We start from the raw sequence: 20,324 nt of genomic DNA on the forward strand, positions 1-20,324 counted from the left end.
CTGCAGTGGGGCAGGCAGTTTGTCCAGCCAGTGAAGGGGAAGTGAAATGCACAATTTCCAGGGGCAGGAAAATCATTCCAAGGAGATCCCCAAATCCACTCCTGGAGGAGTTACTGTGGCACTGTAAGCAGCTGGCCAGTGTCTCTAAGACAAACTGGAATAAACTGGGTTTCTTTGGGTCACGTTCATCCTTTATTCAGGAGTTTGTTAGAGAAACATACCTCCATTTCTAACATTTAACACCTTGTGCAGAAAGTGCTTCCGTTGGCTTTCTTGTATGCTCCTGTACCCATGCTTCCTCCTGTTTTTATGTCTGGAGCCAGGTGGCAATTTGAGATACTGTATGGAGGTCCTGGTATTTATAGAAAGCTCCTGTTCCGAGCAGCAACCCTGGCAAGATGAGTCAGGCAGCTCCAGGGACTGTTCCCCTTGTTGCTGCCATTCCCTCTCCCTAGCCAATCTGTCCTAGCTCTGCTTCTGACACCCGACCCCATGGCCACAAGAACTGGCCTGGGAACCACACTGTTGTTCCCTCTGTCTGGTGGAGCCTGACTTATTTTTTTGTGGGAATTATAACTTCATTTCTTTAATGGATTTTCATAAAAATACTGTTTTGAGAAAGAGAAAATAATATCACTTTCCTTCCCAGAGGTTTGGTATAAATAGAACTGCTCGGTTGTATTTTATTCCCAGTTTGGGCAATGAATGTTATTGCATGTAAAGGCTTGTCTAACCTCGCTGTTGCCAGCTCTGACCTGAGGAGTTTGTGAGCTTATGAATACCTCTAGCTATGACTTAAATTGAGCTCATTTCTTTGAGAATCATCGGGTTATTTTTTAAACCCCTGACAGAGGAAAAATTTCATTCAGTCACCTCTTGGCTTTACTAAGTGAGTGGGCCATTTAATAGAATAAGAACAATGTAACTGGCATGCAAGCATTGTTCTAAAGGTGAGTAACCTCCATTTTCATCATTGTAAGGAATGGGGCGAGATAGAAGCTTTTACACATTTTGATTTTTGAAGCATCTGTTTTGTAGATTATTCTTCAGTTCCCTAATATATTAAAAAAAAAACAAAAACTGTTTAAACTATGTGAAACTTAGTCGCCTTAACTCTAAGACCTCTAAGACCTCCAAGTTTCCTGTCATCCTTACAAACTCCCTACAAGGCTGTAACTTTGTAAAATTGCTTTCTGGTCTCTTCCTTAGAGGTCAGTGTCATATAACTACACCGTGAAACCTGGGTTTCAAATTATGCTTAGAGTTTTTTCCTTTCCAGTAAACCAAGATAACATCCTTAAGGAATATATTTGTGTTCTTATTCTTGCTACACTATACGAACATTTTATGCTACATAGATTTTTTAATTGTTCTCTGTCCTAATTTCTGCATTCCATTTGTTTAATCACTGTTTATTGCTTAAAGGCCAACGCCACCATTTCTTTCAATATCCGAGGCTATAATCCTAGACATTTTGCTTTATCTTTTGCTCTTCCAGCAAATAAAACCAAGAGGAGGGAGACAGGGTTCTAAAATGAAATAGAAGCTGGCCATTTTATTGTCTGTAGTTGGATGCCTCTTGTAGAAACAAAATGGACAGATTTTCTAAATGTAGAATGAGAGGGACGAGAACATCAACTGAATTTTAGGGTGGTAAGCTGTACTATCTGGCTGCTTTCAGAGAAATTTCCGTGGTATGCTCTTTTAAATGAGCGTGTGAATGTTAGTAATTGTCAACCATGTTTGAGTTTTACAGTCTGAATGAAAGTATTTTTCTGTTTATGATCCACAATTTTACTTGTCTTCTCACTTCTTAATTAATAGTATGTTTTGTAGTAGATGTGGCTTTAAATGCTTTCTTTTAATGTAGTCATTAACAGATTTTCCTCTGTTGCTCTCATCATGATTAGTGTTGCTAAGAAAATAATTAATTTTACTGTATACGTCAACAGAAAATTTTCTTGTTATCCCTTTCTTTGATATAGCTTTAAAATGAGCAATCTGTTCTGAAAATCCTGAAGTGCATTTCAGCATCTTTTCTGCAGTACTTTGCCAACATCTATGAGCATCATTAAAATCACTATCATTAAATAGGTCTTTCCAGTGACTCAGAATGCAAGTGGAAAAATATATATGCCAAGCACAGAAGGAGTTTTACTAAGTGCTAAGTGTTTTGAAGGTGAATTAGAAAAAAATTTTTTGAAGTGGAGAAAAAAGTTTTTTTTTTTTTAAAATTGAGCATAACCGTTTGTGATTATGAGTAAGAACCTTTTGGTAGTTTTTCAAGTTTCCATGTTGCAGCTCAAGACAAAGTGATCAGGCTTGCTTGTACAGGATCCACATGGTAATGCCTTCAAATCGAACCCAGCCCCGAGTCTGCATTGTTTATGACTTCACATTGATCCAACGCGTGTAAATGCTTGCTTTACGTCTGAAGTCTGTGCTATTTCCCGTGGGACTCATGAACTCCCCACAGTAAAAGTGAATAGGTTCTATTGTGGAAAATAGTCTTTCCTCATGTCATACTCTTTCAAAGTCTTCCAAGAACATTTTTAGATAGCTGCTTTTTCACAGTTACTATTCATTGGCATAGAAAGACTTGAATTTGAATGGGCGTTTTCATTTTGTCCTTATACCTGTGTGATCTTGGGTCACTTCTGGGCCTTTGTTCTCCCATCTGTGAAATGAGGGGGTTTGACTGGATAGTCTCCAAAGTTTTGTTTTTTTTTTCACTTGTGGCTTCTCTGAATTGACGGACCACAGGTTATTATGTTCACTTGCTACATTGCTTAGTTTAAATAGATCTGAGTGTGTTTTTTTTTTTTAAAGCAAATTACTTTGGTCAGAGGCTCATTATTCTCAGTCATCCTCTCCTTTGAAAAGTTTTGCCTTTTCAAACACAGACACTAGGAAAGCATACCCGCATGGACCACATCTCTATATTTTTGAGCTAATTGCTATCTAGTTTTTATAGATATAATAGATTGTTATCTATTAAGATCATCTGACGTAGTTGCTGATTATCTTGCTGTGTTCCTAGCAATCTCACAGGCCTCAAAAGGGCTATAAGGTGTGTTAAGAATAGTACTGTTTTGTTTTGCTCAAGTAGGTTGGGCAGAATCCTGGGAAAACAATCATGATGTCAGATTCTGAAAAAGAGCAAGGTGGCAATAGAGGGGTACTTGCTTTTGTGATGTAGGTTGTAGATGGCAGGTGCCTTAGGCTAGTGGCTGCCCAGGTCCCTCACCTTCTCTTAATCAACAGTCTGTTTGCATGCATGCATGCATTTCCTTAAGCAATTTTGAAACCTCCCTTGTGGCCTTTCCTGTGTAGTGATTCATAAAATATGAACTGAAGCCAGAGTGAAAAAAGGGTTTGATCCTTCATGGCTGACATGTGTGGTACTCTTCCAAAATATTTTGTTCTACACACATTTAGTAACTCATTTCAAGAAACAGTATCTTTGGGTAGAGGATGCGAGTGGGTGGCTGTGGGGGGCTTTTGGGGGCACTCCTTGCTAGTTACCCCTGAATTCATAACCACTGAGGTTATTTTCAGGGTCGGTGTATGCTTTGTGACTCAAGTGGCAGCACTCGCAAGCACTGTTCACTTTCGACTGGTGAAGCTTTGAGTGGATTTCTTTTGATCCAGGTGAGACGAGTTCCAGGGTCAAGCGGTCACCTTCATAAAACCGAAGACGGTGACTGGGAGTGGAGCGACGACGAGATGGATGAGAAAAGTGAAGAAGGGAAAGCAGCCTTTTCTCAAGAAAAGGTAGGTCACATTGATGATGGTTAGCTGACTTGTGTCAACTTTTATTTTTGTGATTTTCTTGAGGCATGTATGTATTAATAAATATGTATTTGTTTTACAGTCACGAAGAGTAAAAGAAGAAAATCCAGAGGTGAGTGTGGTTACTTATTTAGTTCTTTGCCTCCTCTCTCGCCTTTACCTCTGCCTGCCAGTATTAGAGTCTGAGCTGTTTGGGGAAGAACCTTCAGAATTTTGTTTTTGTGGTATAGGAAAAAAAGAGGCACATAAACTTGGCAAATCTTCATGCCTTCTGACTTATTGGGTTGGCCAAAAACTTCATTCGGGTTTTTCCATAACATCTTATGGAAAAATCCAACAGAATATTTTGGCCAATCCAATACTTTGGAGCTGTGTATATTGGGGCAGATTGCTGTACTCTCTGAACTTCAGCTTCTTACTCTGTCAAATGGTGGTGATCACAGTACTTATTGAATTGCTGTGAGACTGATAAAATCACTTAATAAAGCACTCAGTGGGGTTCTTAGCACAAATTAGTTGCTCACTTAATCTTAAATTCTTATGTCACTTAGGAAACAGAGTAGGCATGCAGGAAAATTTCTCCTTGATTTTTGGTTTACCATAAAGCAAAATATTCAGATGGCTAGAAACTCTAGGTTGAATTTGTTGGTCTTAATTTTTAAGTCTTCTGGGCAACTTAGTAGGCAATACACACTCTTTTATCCTCTTCCCTTTGAGAACTCGGAGAGGGCAATGGCACCCCACTCCAGTACTTTTGCCTGGAAAATCCCATGGATGGAGAAGCCTAGTGGGCTGCAGTCCATGGGGTCACTAGAGTCGGATATGACTGAGCGACTTCACTTTCACGTGTTGGAGAAGGAAATGGCAACCCACTCCAGTGTTCTTGCCTGGAGAATCCCAGGGACTGGGAAGCCTGGTGGGCTGCTGTTTATGGGATTGCACAGAGTTGGACACGACTGAAGCGACTTAGCAGCAGCAGCAGCAGCTTTGAGAACTGGTTATCTTTTGATTAACTTTATTTCCTCCACTGGTTAATTATCCTAATGACTAATGATGACTGTAGTTCAGAGAACTTGCTAATTCTCCTAGAGGCAGTTTGAACACATTTAAATAGCTCCAAATATTTACAAAGCTAGTAATTAATATATTCTCAGTAAGAAAACTGAAGACTTTGGGTTACACGTGATATCCATTCCAACTCTCTAAATTTAGCAGACATTTCCTTTTAATTAAAAGGAATAAATCTTAGCATTGTGCTTTAAGTGGAAATAACCAGATGGACCATCTAAGAAGAGAACATCAGAGACACAAGCCATTCTTTCCCTTCTCATGTCTCATTGACGGGCCTGCCTCCTATTGGTAACTCCTTCAAATCCTGTTTCCCCCTTTATTTATCATATGAATGAATCTATTTTATACATAAAATATAAGCTTTGATCAAGGAAGTTACATAGATGGTGGTGAGTCTCATAGAAGGACACACTGGCCACACACATATCCTGCCATGTTTTTGGAATGATCTTGACCTGTTGTCATGAACTCTGCCTTCTTCTTGCCCACTTTTCTGTTTATCTAGAGTGAAGTGCCGATCAAGGTTTTTCATCTAAGAGTGTCTGTAAACAAGAAGTGTCAGTTCTCCCTAGAAATAGAACACAGTAACTTGATTCGATAGCATTCTTGACTCAAAAATCATTCGTTATTGGTTCACTGCAGGACATCTTCTTTGGATGGTATTCACTGTAGTCATGCCTTACTAGTACAGACAGATGGGTACTTTCTAGATACCTATCTAGATATACTATCTAGAAACCTAGCATTTCTTTCTTCATGAGGATTTGTTAAGTTTACTTTGAGAATATTTTACTATGTGCTTGTTGAAATTGCTCTGAAAACTGATCTGTTATTTGAATAAAAGCAATATCTTTTTGGCAACTGTATTGTCTTCGTAGCCAGGAAAGAGAGCGGTGTATGGCATGCTGTCAGTTTGTCATTAAGCATTAACCTTCTTGAGTGGGATTTGAAGTCTTCGGCACTTCACTGTATCTAGACTCATTTGATTTCCCAGTGGCATCTGTGCCCATCTTGGGAACTTGGGCATAATTAAGGAAGTGTATCAGATCAGATCAGATCAGTCGCTCAGTCGTGTCTGACTCTTTTTGACCCCATGAATCACAGCACGCCAGGCCTCCCTGTCCATCACCAACTCCTGGAGTTCACTGAGACTCACATCCATCGAGTCAGTGATGCCATCCAGCCATCTCATCCTCTATCATCCCCTTCTCCTCCTGCCCCCAATCCCTCCCAGCATCAGAGTCTTTTCCGATGAGTCAACTCTTCGCATGAGGTGGCCAAAGTACTGGAGTTTCAGCTTTAGCATCATTCCTTCCAAAGAAATCCCAGGGCTGATCTCCTTCAGAATGGACTGGTTGGATCTCCTTGCAGTCCAAGGGACTCTCAAGAGTCTTCTCCAACACCACAGTTCAAAAGCATCAATTCTTCGGCGCTCAGCCTTCAAGATAGGCTTATTTCTGTGAAAGTATACATTAGTTTGGATGTAAACACTCCTACCAAACTTTGGAAATCACCAGCTCCACCTGCTGTTATACAACTTCCACCATTTTTGTTTCTTTTTGTTGTTGTTTGTTTATTTGCTTTTGGCAGGGCTAACATTTCAGTATCATGTGCTGTGTTCATTCTCTCCAATGATGGTTCCTGTGTCCTTTCAGCTTTTAATTAAGGTAGCCCTGTGATTTGCCAGTCACACCAAATTGCTGTTTGGATGTGAAGCAAAAGCTATTTTTTAATTTATTATAAAGGAAATTGAAATTGTTGAATATATTCAACAAATATAAGTAAATTATATAAATATAAATGATATAGTAAATATGTGTAATGAGCATATGATGTGCACTGTTTGATGTGCACTGTTTTAGTAGGCACTGGGGGATATGTCAGTGAGGAAAACAGAGTCCTTGTGAAGCCTCCATTCCGGTGGGAGTAGATAAATTATATCCAGTAGTGTTCATAAGTAAATTATGTGGTTTGTTACAATGGAATAAGAGTAATGGGGAAAAAATCAAATAGGGTAGAGGGTGAGGTATGGTATGGTCGGAGTTTATGATTTTAAATGTGTGGGTCTGTGTAGGCCTTATTGAGAGGGACATGAAGACTTGTAAAAGGTATGGGAGAATTAAAGAGAAATAACTCTAAAGGACCATTTTATCTTGCTGCCCCTCAGACCCCTGTGACTGTCCTGTCTTTCCAGAGGTTATCAGTTTGCACTGTTTTCTTCCAGAACTTTTCTTGTTTGTTAACATACAAATATGTATGTAAAGAAATCTAGCATATCATTTTAAAAACATTAAGATCATAAAAACTATAAAGTGTTGCATCTTGCCTTATATCTTGGAAATCTTTCCACAGTACTTGCTATAGAATTGCCTCTTTATTTTTAACTGCTGAGGGGTATTCCATATCACAGTGGTTTAACCATTTCTTTCTTGGTGAGAACATTGAGGTTGCTATTACAGACTATATTCCATTAACATTTTTTGTGTATGCATTTTGAGGAGTGCACATATAAATAAAGCATAAGTACACAAAATTGTGATAGAATCTGCTGACTTTGGATTTTTATAGCTGCTATTATCAAAAGCTGTGTCATGCTAAATATCTTGTCATCTATACCTCAATAAAACTGGGGGGGAAAAGCTATATACAGTCTCAGACTGTGTACCATTTACCTTTAAACATCTTTTAGAGGGAAAACGCTTAGTCTGTACTAAATGGTACATTGAAATGCCACTGTCTTTACATGTTAATAAGCTTTTCAGTAATACTTATCATTTAAATTGCAGTTGAGTTGTTTACTTGACTATAAGCCACTGGGTGCCTGGGGTGGTATTTTATTCCTGTTTTCCCTTAGCATCAGATAGGTGTGCTGTACATTTTTGCTGGTGACATAGATACCCATGTACTGAAAATCAAACATTAAATAAATGTCTGAATACTTCTATCGTATTTATGAATAGATGAGAAAGGGAGGAAGAGACAGAAGACGTTTTATAATCGAGCTGAAGTTTAGAGAAAGTAATCTTAGTAATTCCCTATTTAGATTGAGATGCTGTAATAGATGAGGGGCATTTTAGAAATGCTGGTTTTGTGAGGGACTCTTTGGCTTCCCGGGAAGCATAAGACAGAATGTCCAGTTATTAATAGCATTAGTTGGAGAAAATCGAGAAGGCCAGAGTTGGGTATTTGCCAGAGGGACACTGGTAGATGTGCCTGGTACTGGGCCGTATTTGGAGATGAGACATTCTGGTATAAACTGTCAAGTTGCAGAGTTACACCACTTATCTACTGAGATTTATAGCCAGACTCAGTGAGAAATTGGTCCTAGTGTGTCCCTAACTTGGTTTTTTAGAAATAGCCTTGCAAAGTTTTAGTCACCTTCTATTAACTATTAATTTGTAGTAAGTAAATAATTCATATGTTAGGTGACATGAAAACATGATTTGCAATCCTGGCTCCATATCAGAAAAACTGAGAGCTTTAAAAATGCAGATCCCTAGACCCAGCAAATCAAATTACAATTTGGTAGTTTGGAATGATGTCCGGGGCAATTCTGATTTATAAAAAGCTGCTCGCGTGATTCTGACATGTGGCTAACTAGGATCAAGGACCACTGACTAGGAAAACCACACCAGCTGCTCTGAATTCAGAAGTCCAGACTGGAATCCAGGAAGGTTGTGTGCTCCATGTCCCTGAAGATTTGTTTTAAATAACTGCCTATTAGAAGTCTCAAACAAGCCTCCCTCCTCCCAAACAACTGTGACCCTTCAGACATCCTTTTGGGAAAGTTGTCCTCGTTTCTTAATGATTGAAAGCAATGATGCCAAGTGGGCAGATTTGATGACAGAAGCTCTGTAGGGCCCACAGCAGGTATATTGAAGAATTTTGTCATGGAGTCTAGGCTAGGTTCATCGTTTCCAAACTCTGATATTTCGTTCTGAAGAGAAAATACATTTGGTGTGGATTTCGGGTAAGTGAGTTGCACCACAGCTTAGACACCATGTAAAAGCTAAATTCATTGCATCACTGGATGATTGTTAAAACTGCCTTTAGCTTTTTAAAATTACTTCTGATGACATTGCATTTTCCAAAAGCCTGTCCGCTCTCATGATGTTGGTCTTATATCCATTTGTCGTGGGAGGCCAAGATTTGATTTCTCCCTCCAAATTGATTGTACCGAGCCGTAGTCATCACAGCTGGCTTTAACTTGATGTTTTTATGATATCACTTCCTAAAAGGTGTTCTTTTTGCAGGTGACTGGCTTTCTAACTAGTTGTGGCTAAAATTAGTCTTCTGTATTTCTGAGAATAAACCTTTTGCTTTGGAGTGATTTTAGGTTTACAGAAAACTTGCAGAGATAGTTTGGAGTTATCATCCATTCCTCCTCTGTGTTCTTTCACTGTTAATTTTTTTTGTAGCCTTGGTACATTGGTCACAACTAAAACTCATCAGTGATCTTTTGTTTGTCGTCGTTTAGTCGCTGAGTCATGTCAGTGCTGCGTTATTGTCTGCCAAATCTCAGATTTTATTTGAATTTCACTGGTTTATCCACTGACATCCCTTTTCTGTCTCAGGATCCAATCCAGGATAACACATTGCATTTAGCTATGGCCTTGTTAAAAACAGAAAATGAGAAGATTAGACAGAGACTATGAAAAATTAGAAAAACGGATGTGGTCACTTTTTTCTCTCCATTCCAAGATCTTTTCCTCTTTCATTCAGTCCCAGAGTCCTGGCTCCAGGGCTGTGTCCAGTGTTAATCTATGATTTTTCTTTCCTCTTCCTATAAAAACACTCATTTTCTCAAGTGTCCATCTTAAAGCGAACTGTTCAAAAGCAAAAAAGAAAAAGCTCATTAGACAAATATATATTTTACTGTTAATGAATGACAGCTGCTTAATGTGTTAGCTTTCTTGTAAGTTTTGACATTTGAAAATGTATACCCAGAAGTCATGCCCTAAACTAATAGAACGGGATCTTTGGTGGTGAGCTCTAGCAGACTAGAGTTGGTTGTCAAGGAAGAGATTTTGTGCAGGGACACCCTCTCTCCACCACTCCTGTACATCTCTGCATGCTTCGTATACCAGTGGGGGCTGCAGACTGGTTTTTTTCTCACATGCAGGGTTATACCTACACAGTGAGGCTATGTGGTATGCATGGGGTTCCAGCCCCCAGTCCAGCTAAGTAGTTCTCAGTGCTCCTGATGGCCCAGGAGTAAGGGTCAGGGCGGGAGATGGACCTCCCCAGGGACGAGAGAAGCTGTCACCTACAGTAAATGCCATTAAGAATTTTCCAGATTACAAAACTTCTTTGACGAAAGGTAGAATATTCTGTAGGTGCTCATGTGGCTTTTGGTTGTATCTCAAACCTTAACTAAGAATGAACTTTTCACTGGGCTTCCCTGGGAGTCCAGTGGTTGAGACTTTGCCTTCCAATGCAGGGGGTGAGGGTTCAATCCCTAGTCAGGAAGCTAAGATCCCACATGCCTCGAGATGAAAAACAAAAACATTAAAAAAAAAAAAAAAAACTTATTTACAAAACAGATACAGACTCACAGACATAGAAAACAAATATAATTAGCAAAAGTAGGGGGGTGTTAAATTAGGAATTTGGGATTAGCAGATACACACTAGTATATGTAAAACAGATGAACAAGATGCTACTGTATAGCACAGGGAACTATACTCAATATCCTGTAATAAACCATAATGGAGAAGAATATGAAAAAGAATATATATGTGTAAGTGAATCACTTTGCTGTATACCAGAAAGCAACACAACATTGTAAATCAACTCTACTTCAATAAATATTTTTTTTAAAATTTAAAGATAAAGAAGATTGTGGAATCGGTCTGGAAAATTCTTTACAAGAATTCATTTGGGGTGGGCGAAGGTCCTCTGGCTGGTTAGTAAATACTGGTTAATTGTTCTTCTAAGATAATCGTTTCACCCCAACATTTTACTGTGAAAAATTTCCAAAATATGACAACATTAAAAGCATTTCATAGTGAACATCTACCCAGCAATTACCTCAATTCTGCCATTGCTGTACTTGCTTCATCTCACAGTTGTCTATTCATCTGTTGGTCCATCTTTGATTTTGGATGCAATTCAAAGTAAATTGCAGATGCAGGTGCACTTCCCCCTATTTCTTCATTACTAACACAAAAATAACTATTTTTTGTGGAAACATGCACACAGTTATCTTTGCAAAAGCATACAAAAATTTTATGCTCAAACTTTAGAAAACTCTTGGCACAAAGAATTTCTGATGACTTCTGATAATTTTAGAATTGATCGTAAGTTTAGGCAATAATATGTATTTTTCATTCTTTTTTGCTGCTGTGTCTCTTTCAGTTTGTCTTTCAAGTTGTATTCCAGGGCAGAGTTCACAAAAGTGGGGCATGAGGCAGAAATATTTGGGGTATCACATTGGGGTCAGGTTTCTAGCTTAGAGGGAGAAATATAATCTCTCGCTCTAGATTCTCTTCTGGGGAAGATATTTTTTGAAATCCAGTGCTGCAAATAAATTGTTCAAAGTAATGATTAAAAGGGGCAAGTGGTGCTAATCCTAACATCCTTTCATTAAGGGGCTCCCATCTTGAGATGAAGTTGTGCAACGAGAAAAAAAAAATGGTCCTTGAGCATCTTTCTGTTATCAAGTTTAAAATACCAAATTGTCTGTGTGTTTTCACTTAAGCTCAGTGGTTCTCTAGAAGCATAAGGGTCACCCGGGCACCTTATTAAAGATGCAGATTCTCTCCTGTCTCAATGAAATTCTGAATCCTAGGCCAGGTGGTGTCCTTGGTGATCCCAATGCAGGTTGTCAAAGGACCACACTCCAGGAAATGGTGCTTTAAAATTACTTAAATTATTTAAGATTTTTGTCTCTGATAACTGAGACTTAATGTAACCACACTGACCTTAATGTCCCATTTTGGTGCCCTAACGTGCTGTCACGGTGGCTCTCTTAACAGATGGTGGTGAACGCCAGCAACATCCCCGAGCAGATACAGTCCCTTTCTGTGCAGGACTCTCAGGTACGTTTCTCTGCCTGTCATTTACGTTTGAGATGCTTTGAAGACAGATTAAAAAAAAAACAAACCTGACGTTTTAGGAAGATAGACAGTATCAGGGTAGTGCTTCCAGAGCAGGGGCTTGTAAACTCTCTTTTTTAATGGGTATGGAAAAATAGAGGACTGTCACTATTGACCATGCTTCTCAGGGCCTCCAACCTTTAAATGATAGGTTCAAAAGCAAGAACTGATTACCAGACTGCTTCCAAAATTGCTGGTACTGTGTGAAATGGGAAAAGGATTCTACTAGGTTCCAGTCACAAAACATTATAGTTTTTTTTTTTTTTTTTTTTAAGGGATTCTATTGTTTTTTTTTTTTTTCCTTTATTTCTCATGTGTTCCCCATCCTGAACCCTCCTCCCTCCTCCCTCCCCATACCATCCCTCTGGGTCGTCCCAGTGCACCAGCCCCAAGCATCCAGCATCGTGCATTGAACCTGGACTGGCATCTCGTTTCATACATGACATTTCACAAAAACATTATAGTTAATTGATACTTTTCTTTCTTTGCTCCTGGTTGGATTTCTATGACGTTTTTAAATTCTTTTATCCTTGAATTTCATGAGCCAGTTTATCTCTACAACTTTCCTTGTAAAAATAATAGTTCAGTGACTGTGAAATGAATTCATATTAAAAGTTATATGACAGAACTCGTGTGCCATGAGTTGTGTTGGGTCCTGATGAAGGATGCTGACCTATCCAGGGTAGGGACTATGCAAACTCAGAGTGTAGGCCCCCCATTTTGATTTTGCCACTTAGTTAATAGTAAGCCCTTCGGCTCTCAAAGTGGTTATGTGCTATGCTTAGTCGCTCAGTCATGTCTGACTCTTTGCAACCGTATGGACTGTAGCATGCCAGGCTCTTCTATCCATGGGATTCTCCAGGCAAGAACACTGGAGTGGGTTGCCATGCTTTCCTCCAGGGGATCTTCCCAATCCAGGGATCGAACCCAGGCCTCCTGCAGTGCAGGCAGATACTTCACCATATGAGCTGCCAGGGAAGTCCAAGAATACTGGAGTGGGTAGCCTATCCCTTCTCCAGGGGATCTTCCTAACCCGGAATGGAACCGGGGTCTCCTACATTGCAGGTGGATTCTTTACCAGATGAGCTACGCGGGAAGCTCAAAGTGGTTATACTATCAAGTATTACCAGCCCGGTGATCAAATTTCCCCCTAAATCTGCATATTCCATTTAAATTTATTTCTATTCCACCTGATCTCTATTTTATGAAATAGCTATATGCATAGGAGAGGGAGTGATGGGCTTTCATGGTTGCAGGTCAGACATCTAGTCTTTGACCTTGTTTTATAGATGAGGAAGCAAAGATTTGCAGAGGTCAAGTGGCTCATCCACGGTTGCACAACAGCTTAGAGGTGGAACCAGGATTCAGTTTATGCCTTTACTTTGTATTAAGCAACTTAGCTTCCTAGGTGGCGCTGTTGCTGCTAAGTTGCTTCAGTCGTGTCTGACTTTGTGCGACCCCATAGACGGCAGCCCACCAGGCTCCCCTATCCCTGGGATTCTCCAGGCAAGAACACTGGAGTGGGTTTCCATTTCCTTCTCCAATGCGTGAAAGTGAAAAGTGAAAGTGAAGTTGCTCAGTCGTGTCTGACTTTTAGCGACCCCATGGACTGCAGCCTACCAGGCTCCTCCATCCATGGGATTTTCCAGGCAAGAGTACTGGAGTGGGGTGCCATTGCCTTCTCCGAGGTGGTGCTAGTCATAAGTAAAGAACTTGCCTGCCATTGCAGGAGACATAAGAGACATGGATTCGATCCCTGGGTCAGGAAGATTCACCTGGAGAATGAAATGACAACCCACTCCAGTATTCTTGCCTGGAAAATCCCATGGACAGAGGAGCCTGGCAGGCTACAGTCACACAGAGTCAGACACAACTGAAGCAACTTAGCAGGCAACTTAGTATAGCACCTTGAGATAAACTGTAGGGATTGGTTGAATGATGAAAGGAGATACAGGAATAATAAAGGATCAAAAGGCAAAGAATAAAGGAAATGGAAAAAGGAATTAGGATACCTAGTATTGTATAACATGGTATAGTTGGACTCCTTTTCATATATAGTATTTGTTCTCCCAGGAAAGTTTCGAGGCAAATATTATCCCCATTTAGTAGATGAGAAAATACGTTCACAGAATGACTTGCCCACGTTTGCAAAGCTGGTCAGTGGCAGAGCCGAGTCTTGACCAAAAATTCCTTATCTTTTCTGCTCTGACGGGAAGGTCTCATGTCCAAGGATTCATAAAGTAGGAAGGGCCTGTTCCGTAGAGGCATTCATGACTGATGATCTGTGCTCAAGGAAACAGGCTCTAGGTGAGAAAGGCAAACTGGCCTCATCTGCTAGGTTCCTTCTTCCTCTGCATCTTTGAAGTTTAAAGTGCCCAACCTCTGTGCATCCCCAAGGCCCAGTAGATGCCGTCCATGGCTCGGGTTGCAAGGTGCCCCTTTAGATGGCTGATCTTTCTTCTTTGGACTTACTGCAGCGTATACCAATTGTTCACAGGGCCCATCCTCCTACCGAGGCTTTCTATATGAAACATTCAGATCCACAGTTGTGATGGGAGATAAACATCATTCCAGCCTTCACACAGAGGTGTTTTGTGCCCAAATAATAGGCCTGTAATAAAAGGCCTAGTATTGAAATTTCCAGGAAGAAAGGACTCTTACGAATCAATGGTTATCATGATTTTATGCATTTGTTTCCCGAGTTTATAACTGTTGGCTGTTTTGTTTTTAAAGGGCCTACCCAATGCTAGTGAAGACTACAGAGAAGCTTCTTGTGCCGTAAACCTCGTTTTAAGATTAAGGTAAACAATGTTGTTTGTTTTGCGTCGTTTTTCCTATAGTACAATATTCTAATCTACTTCCTTAGCTTTTCGTAATATTAGCATAAAATAAAATGATCTTATTTGATTTCCTGGGATAGTCAGTGTGGGCTGTATTCCCAGGACTAATTGCCCTCTTGTAATTGTTTCCTCAAGAAGAATAAGAAAGAAAAGCACCATATGAGTGTATCTCAGTGTACCCTTCATTAAGTTTTTTTTTTTTTTTTCTTCCTTTTTCTTTCTTGGGTTTTTCTTTCTCGTTTCCCCTTTTCTTTCTTTCTTTCTTTTTTTTTTTTAACAATGTAAGTTCACAGTAAGAGATTTTTAATGAGTTTCTTTCACACTTCAGCAGTCAGCCTCTGACAGAAATAAACCCTGCTTGTACTACAAGTTGCCTGTTCAGAACATTCTTCAGTGACAGGTTTGATCAGCCACTGTGGAGAAATGATAGATATATTTTGAAAGAACCCTCAGTCTTCTAGGAAAGGGATACAAATATAGTATCTGACAGTCTAGTCTTTGTATCTAGTGAAAGAAAGCTTTCTATTTTGAGAATTTCTAAATATAAGGTTGATTTAATGTATATTCTTTGTTGAGAATTTGGTGTCTCATGACTAAAGAAATTTGCTTAGAGTTAACTATAAATAGCTTAACTTACCAGGTCAATTAGAACACCATCACATCTTTGAAGGTGTTTTAAAATATGCCCTCCTTTGACAATTAAACAGAACACATGGCTAATGGACCTTTTTCAGACCTGTGGCTATAAAAGTTGGTTTCATTTTCAAGGTTAGTTTCCAGCCCTCTGAATTATCATAATCTGTCGGGCTGGATTATTATTACCGTAATCACCCCGTCCTTCTGATAGTCATTTACAATCTGCAGTGCATTTTCACATATTTACTGTGGGAACCTCACAGCAACCCTTGGTGTGATTTAATTCAGAGTTGATTTCCAAGTCAAGATGTGAAATTATTACAAGACTATTTCCTTATATTTATGAGTAACCTTGATTGTGATTCACAATTGGTGTATTTAGCAATCTCCAAAAAATGAAATAGCCATTCTCTTTTCATTTGACTTTGGAGCCAGACACTTTTATTTTTCACTTCATTTATTCACACATTGCACCAGTATTTCTGAGAGAGCCATTCTGTGCTGGGCTCCATATTTGTCTTTGAGACATAAAGGTGAGTGAGACTGTGGAGGTTTCAGACTAGCCCCCTGAGCATGTGCTGTTGGAAGTGCAGTGTTGGAAGTCATCCGACCTCCTGCTTCACGAATGCAGGTGTCTTTTCTTTGATGTCCCTGCTGGGTATTAACCAGCCCCTGTACATACTTCAGCTCACTCTTGTTTCCACCATCATCCCTGTGATAGTAAAAAGCTTTAATTGCAGTGGTCTTCCTGAAGATTTGGCTGACCATCCTGTTCTGGACTCTATTTCTGACCCTTAGAGCAACTATCGGGCCCTCTGGATAAAAATCTCCTGAAGAGAGTGTTAAAAAGCATATTTTGAGCCTTCCTTGGGAATACTGTATTGCTCTAGGTACCAGGACAGTACAGAACAACTGCATTCCCTCATTTTTCTGAGAAGTGTTTGTTGGTTGCCAGGCTTACTCTTCACCCTTCCTCGGCAAAATAGTTTTGGCCTTGCTTCTCATGATACAGTTCTATATCCCCCTTCTACTCCTCCTTGTTTATGGCCCTTACTGACATTTAGTCTACATCTAGTCTACATTTTTTTAATTGGAGTATAGTCGCACCATAACACTGTGCTAGTTTCTGCTGTACAGCAACGTGAGCCAGCCATTTGTATATGCGTGTCCCCGCCCTTCTGGATTCCTCTCCTATCTAGATCACCACAGGTCACTGAGTAGAGTTCTCTGTGCTGTAGAGCGGGGTCTCACTGGTTACCTGTTCCAGGCATGGTAGTGTAACCTGTTCCATGCATGGTAGTGCATACATGTCAGTCCCAGACTCTCACTTCATCTTACCTGCCCCTTCTCCTTTCGGTGTCCATTTGTTAGTTCTCTACGTCTGCGTCTATATTTCTGTTTTGCAAATAGGTTCATCTGGTGGCTCAGATGGTAAAGCGTCTGCCTACAATGCAGGAGACCTGGGTTCAGTCTCTGGGTCTGAAAGATTTCCTGGAGAAGGAAATGGCAACCCACTCCAGTATTCTTGCCTGGAACATCCCGTGGATGGAAGAGCCTGGTAGGCTACAGTCCATGGGGTCGCAAAGAGTCAGACACCACTGAGCGACTTCACTTTCACTTTCATATATTTTTTAGATTCTATATATATGCGTTAATATACAAAATTTGTTTTTCTCTTTCTGACTTACTTCACTCTGTATGATAGTCTCTAGGTCCATCCACGTCTCTACAAATGACCCAAACTCATTCCTTTTAATGGCTGAGTAATAGTCCATTGGGTATATGTACTACATCTTCTTTATCCATTCATCTGTTGATGGACATTTAGGTTGCTTCCATGTCCTAGCTCTTGTAAACAGTGCTGAAATGAACATAGGGATGAATGTCTTTTTGAATTATGGTTTCCTAAAAGTATATGTCCAGTAGTGGGACTGGTGGGTCATGTACTAGTTCAGTTTTTAGTTTTTAAGGAGTCTCCAAACAGTTCTCCATTGTGGCTGTATCAGTTTACATTTCTACCAGCAGTGCAAAGAGTCCCCTTTTCTCTACACCCTCTCCAGCATTTATTGTTTGTAGATTTTTTGAAGATGGCCATTCTCACTGGTGTAAGGTGATACCTTATTGTAGTTTTGTGTTTCTCTAATAATTAGTGATGTTGAACATTGGGCCTAGGTGGTGGTTTTCCTGAGTTTACGGCTTAGATCACTAGTGTTATAAGATTCTCCATGAAGAAAGAGTTCCATGTTCAAATAAATTAAGAAACAGTGTGTCATATCCATCTATCACACACACACACACACACACACACCTTTTTTTGGAAATCACAAAGAACATTAACATTAAAGGTTCTAAGAAGTTCTGCAGGATAGGAATTCATTTACCTTTGTTTACTGCAAGACCTCTTTGACCTCTAAAACTCTTTTCCATTTAACCATGTTCCTTTTAAATGTAGCACTCATATTTAAATGCAGGATTCCAGGTGGGAGCTAAGCAGACTGGAACAGTAGATATATCATGTGATTTTTGGCAATTTGGACTCTATTTCTCCTAAATCAGCCCAAGTTTTCATTGCCTTTTACAATAGCTGTGTAATTTGGTGATGAATTTAGCTTGACCCATCAGTCAAATTAAAAAAATCTCTGTTCTTGGTTGTTTTTTTTTTTTTCCCCCATTTGAAATGCTACCAAATCTGATTCTGAATTGCTACTTGTGTTGTAAAACTCTGTGTATGTCTTACCATTTGTCAGTATAATAATGGACCTGTTGATTTTGACTCATTGCTTGCCCTCTGTACATTTCGCTCCTGTCACTGTGTCTGTCTTTATTAGAGACAGTGTTTGTATATACATCACTTGTCAGTTTGATGACCCTATCTTTTGTGTCTTTATTCAAAACACTGATCAATGTGTTCAACAGTTCAAGCAGGACAGAACTTTCTGGTATCTCTTAGAAACTATTTGCTTTCTGAATGACTTTCAACAATTAACTAGTATTTTTTGGTATAGTTGCTCAATCAAATCCCATTGATTCTACTGCCTTTTAGTCAACATTTAACTAGCTATTGAGAAGGCTAATGTAAAAGGATCTATTAATAGTGTTCCGAAAATGAAATGAATCAATGATACTTTCAAAAAAAGTGAATTTTAATAGAGCTTATTTTTAGCAAACATATGTTTATGTCTAATTGTTTACAGGGTATTTGTTTATACTAGTGTTTTTCTTTTGATTTGAGAACTCGCAAATCTTTCAGAATATATTGTTGGATTCCTTCAAGGGCACTCCTTATACAGTAATGAACAGTGTGGGGATTAGGGGCACTGACTCCCAACAAAGTAGAAAATCCACTTTTAACTTTATAGCCCTCTGTATACACAGTTCCACATCTACAGATTTAACCAACCACAGGCTGTGTAGTCCTGTGGTATGTTGGGGAAAAAAATCCACATATAACTTGACCAGCACAGTTCAAATCCCTGTTGTTTGAAGGTCAACTGTAATTTGAGAAGTAGCCTTTGAAACTTAAAAGTTAAATGCTGTTAAGTTTTTGAGATCACTCTGTGCTGATGTAAACATAAACAGCAGATACACTCATTCATCCTATAGATGTTTATCGAGCACCTGCCTTGTGCACGCCACTGTTCTAGGCCTCATGATGCAACAAGGGAAGAGACAGAAGACAAATTTCTTGCCCTCCAGGAGCTTACATTTTAGAGGTAGGGAACGAGTCCAGTAGGAGCATTACTGATATGATATCTCGATTTCTCTGATGGAAAAGCTGCCATCAGGAGGCTAGAAAGTCTGATGGTGCTATTCTCTATTAAGGAATGCATGTGAGTTTTCTACTGCCGTGTAACAGGTTACCAAAAACTTTGTGGCTTAAAACAATGTCAATTTATTATCTCACAGCTTCTGTAGGTCAGAAATCCAGACATAGTCTACCTAGGAGACTGTAGGAGTGCCATGCCTCACCAGACAGCAGTTAAGGCCTGTTCACCTGGAGCTACGGGCTTCTTTCAAGGTCATCTGGGTGTGGGCAGAATTCAGTTCCTTGCAGGTTCCTTCCTTGGTTCTTGTAGGCCAACCCCAGTCTAGACAGTTAATAGCGTGACTGCTTTCTTCAGAGGCAGCCAGAGACCAACTCCCCTCCCCTCCAAGGGCTCAGTCCCTCTGTTAAAGATTTTTCACCTAATTTAGCCAGTCTCATCTAGAATAATCTCCTGTTTTAAAAAATATTTATTTGGCTGCACTGGGTCTTGGTTGCAGCTTGTGACATCTTCAGCTGTGGCATGAGGGAACTAGTTCTCTGATGAGGTCAAACCCGGATCCTCTGCACTGGGAGGGCTGAGTCATAACCTCTGGACAACCAGTGAAGTCTCTAGAATTAATCCTCTTTTTGATTAAGTAAAAATCAACTGATTTGGAATTTGAATTATATCTGCAAAATCCCTTCACTTTTGCCATAAAATGTAACATAATTACAGGAGTGAGAGTCCATCGTATTTAAAGCTGTGGGTCAGACTCAGAGGAGAGGATTACACAGGGCACTTACACCAGGGGACAGGAAGGTTGGAGGCCATTATAGAATTCTACATACCATAAAAGTGCTGTCTAAGTAAAGGGATATTTGAGCAGACCTCTGACAGAAGTGAGGAATCAGCCGTAAGGTTGTGTGGAGCAAGCGACTTTTAGGCAGAGCAAAGCTGATTGCAAAGATTCTGAGCAGGAAGCATGTCTTAAGCAGTTATAGAAACAGCCAGGGAACTAGTGTGGCCAGAGTGGTAGGGAGTGAGGTCAGAGGATTATCAGGGGCTGAATCATGTAGGGCCATATACCCTGTGGTGAAGACTTTGGATTTCACTGTTTGTGCATGGAAAACCATTGAAGGTTT

The 20,324-nt window shown here is 39.8% G+C and overlaps 1 protein-coding gene across 1 annotated transcript in view; it reads left to right on the plus strand.

Moving 5' to 3' along the window:
* STK39 (serine/threonine kinase 39) overlaps positions 1-20,324 on the plus strand; it is a 322,691-nt gene that overhangs the window by 187,208 nt on the left and 115,159 nt on the right. The window contains exons 11-14 of the mRNA XM_027558523.1: positions 3,652-3,774; positions 3,875-3,904; positions 11,841-11,903; positions 14,694-14,761. Coding sequence (XP_027414324.1) covers positions 3,652-3,774; positions 3,875-3,904; positions 11,841-11,903; positions 14,694-14,761 — 284 coding nt within the window. The remainder of the gene's footprint in view (positions 1-3,651; positions 3,775-3,874; positions 3,905-11,840; positions 11,904-14,693; positions 14,762-20,324) is intronic.

This window comes from Bos indicus x Bos taurus, chromosome 2, assembly GCF_003369695.1.
Source record: "Bos indicus x Bos taurus breed Angus x Brahman F1 hybrid chromosome 2, Bos_hybrid_MaternalHap_v2.0, whole genome shotgun sequence".
In the NCBI taxonomy this organism is placed as follows: domain Eukaryota; kingdom Metazoa; phylum Chordata; class Mammalia; order Artiodactyla; family Bovidae; genus Bos; species Bos indicus x Bos taurus.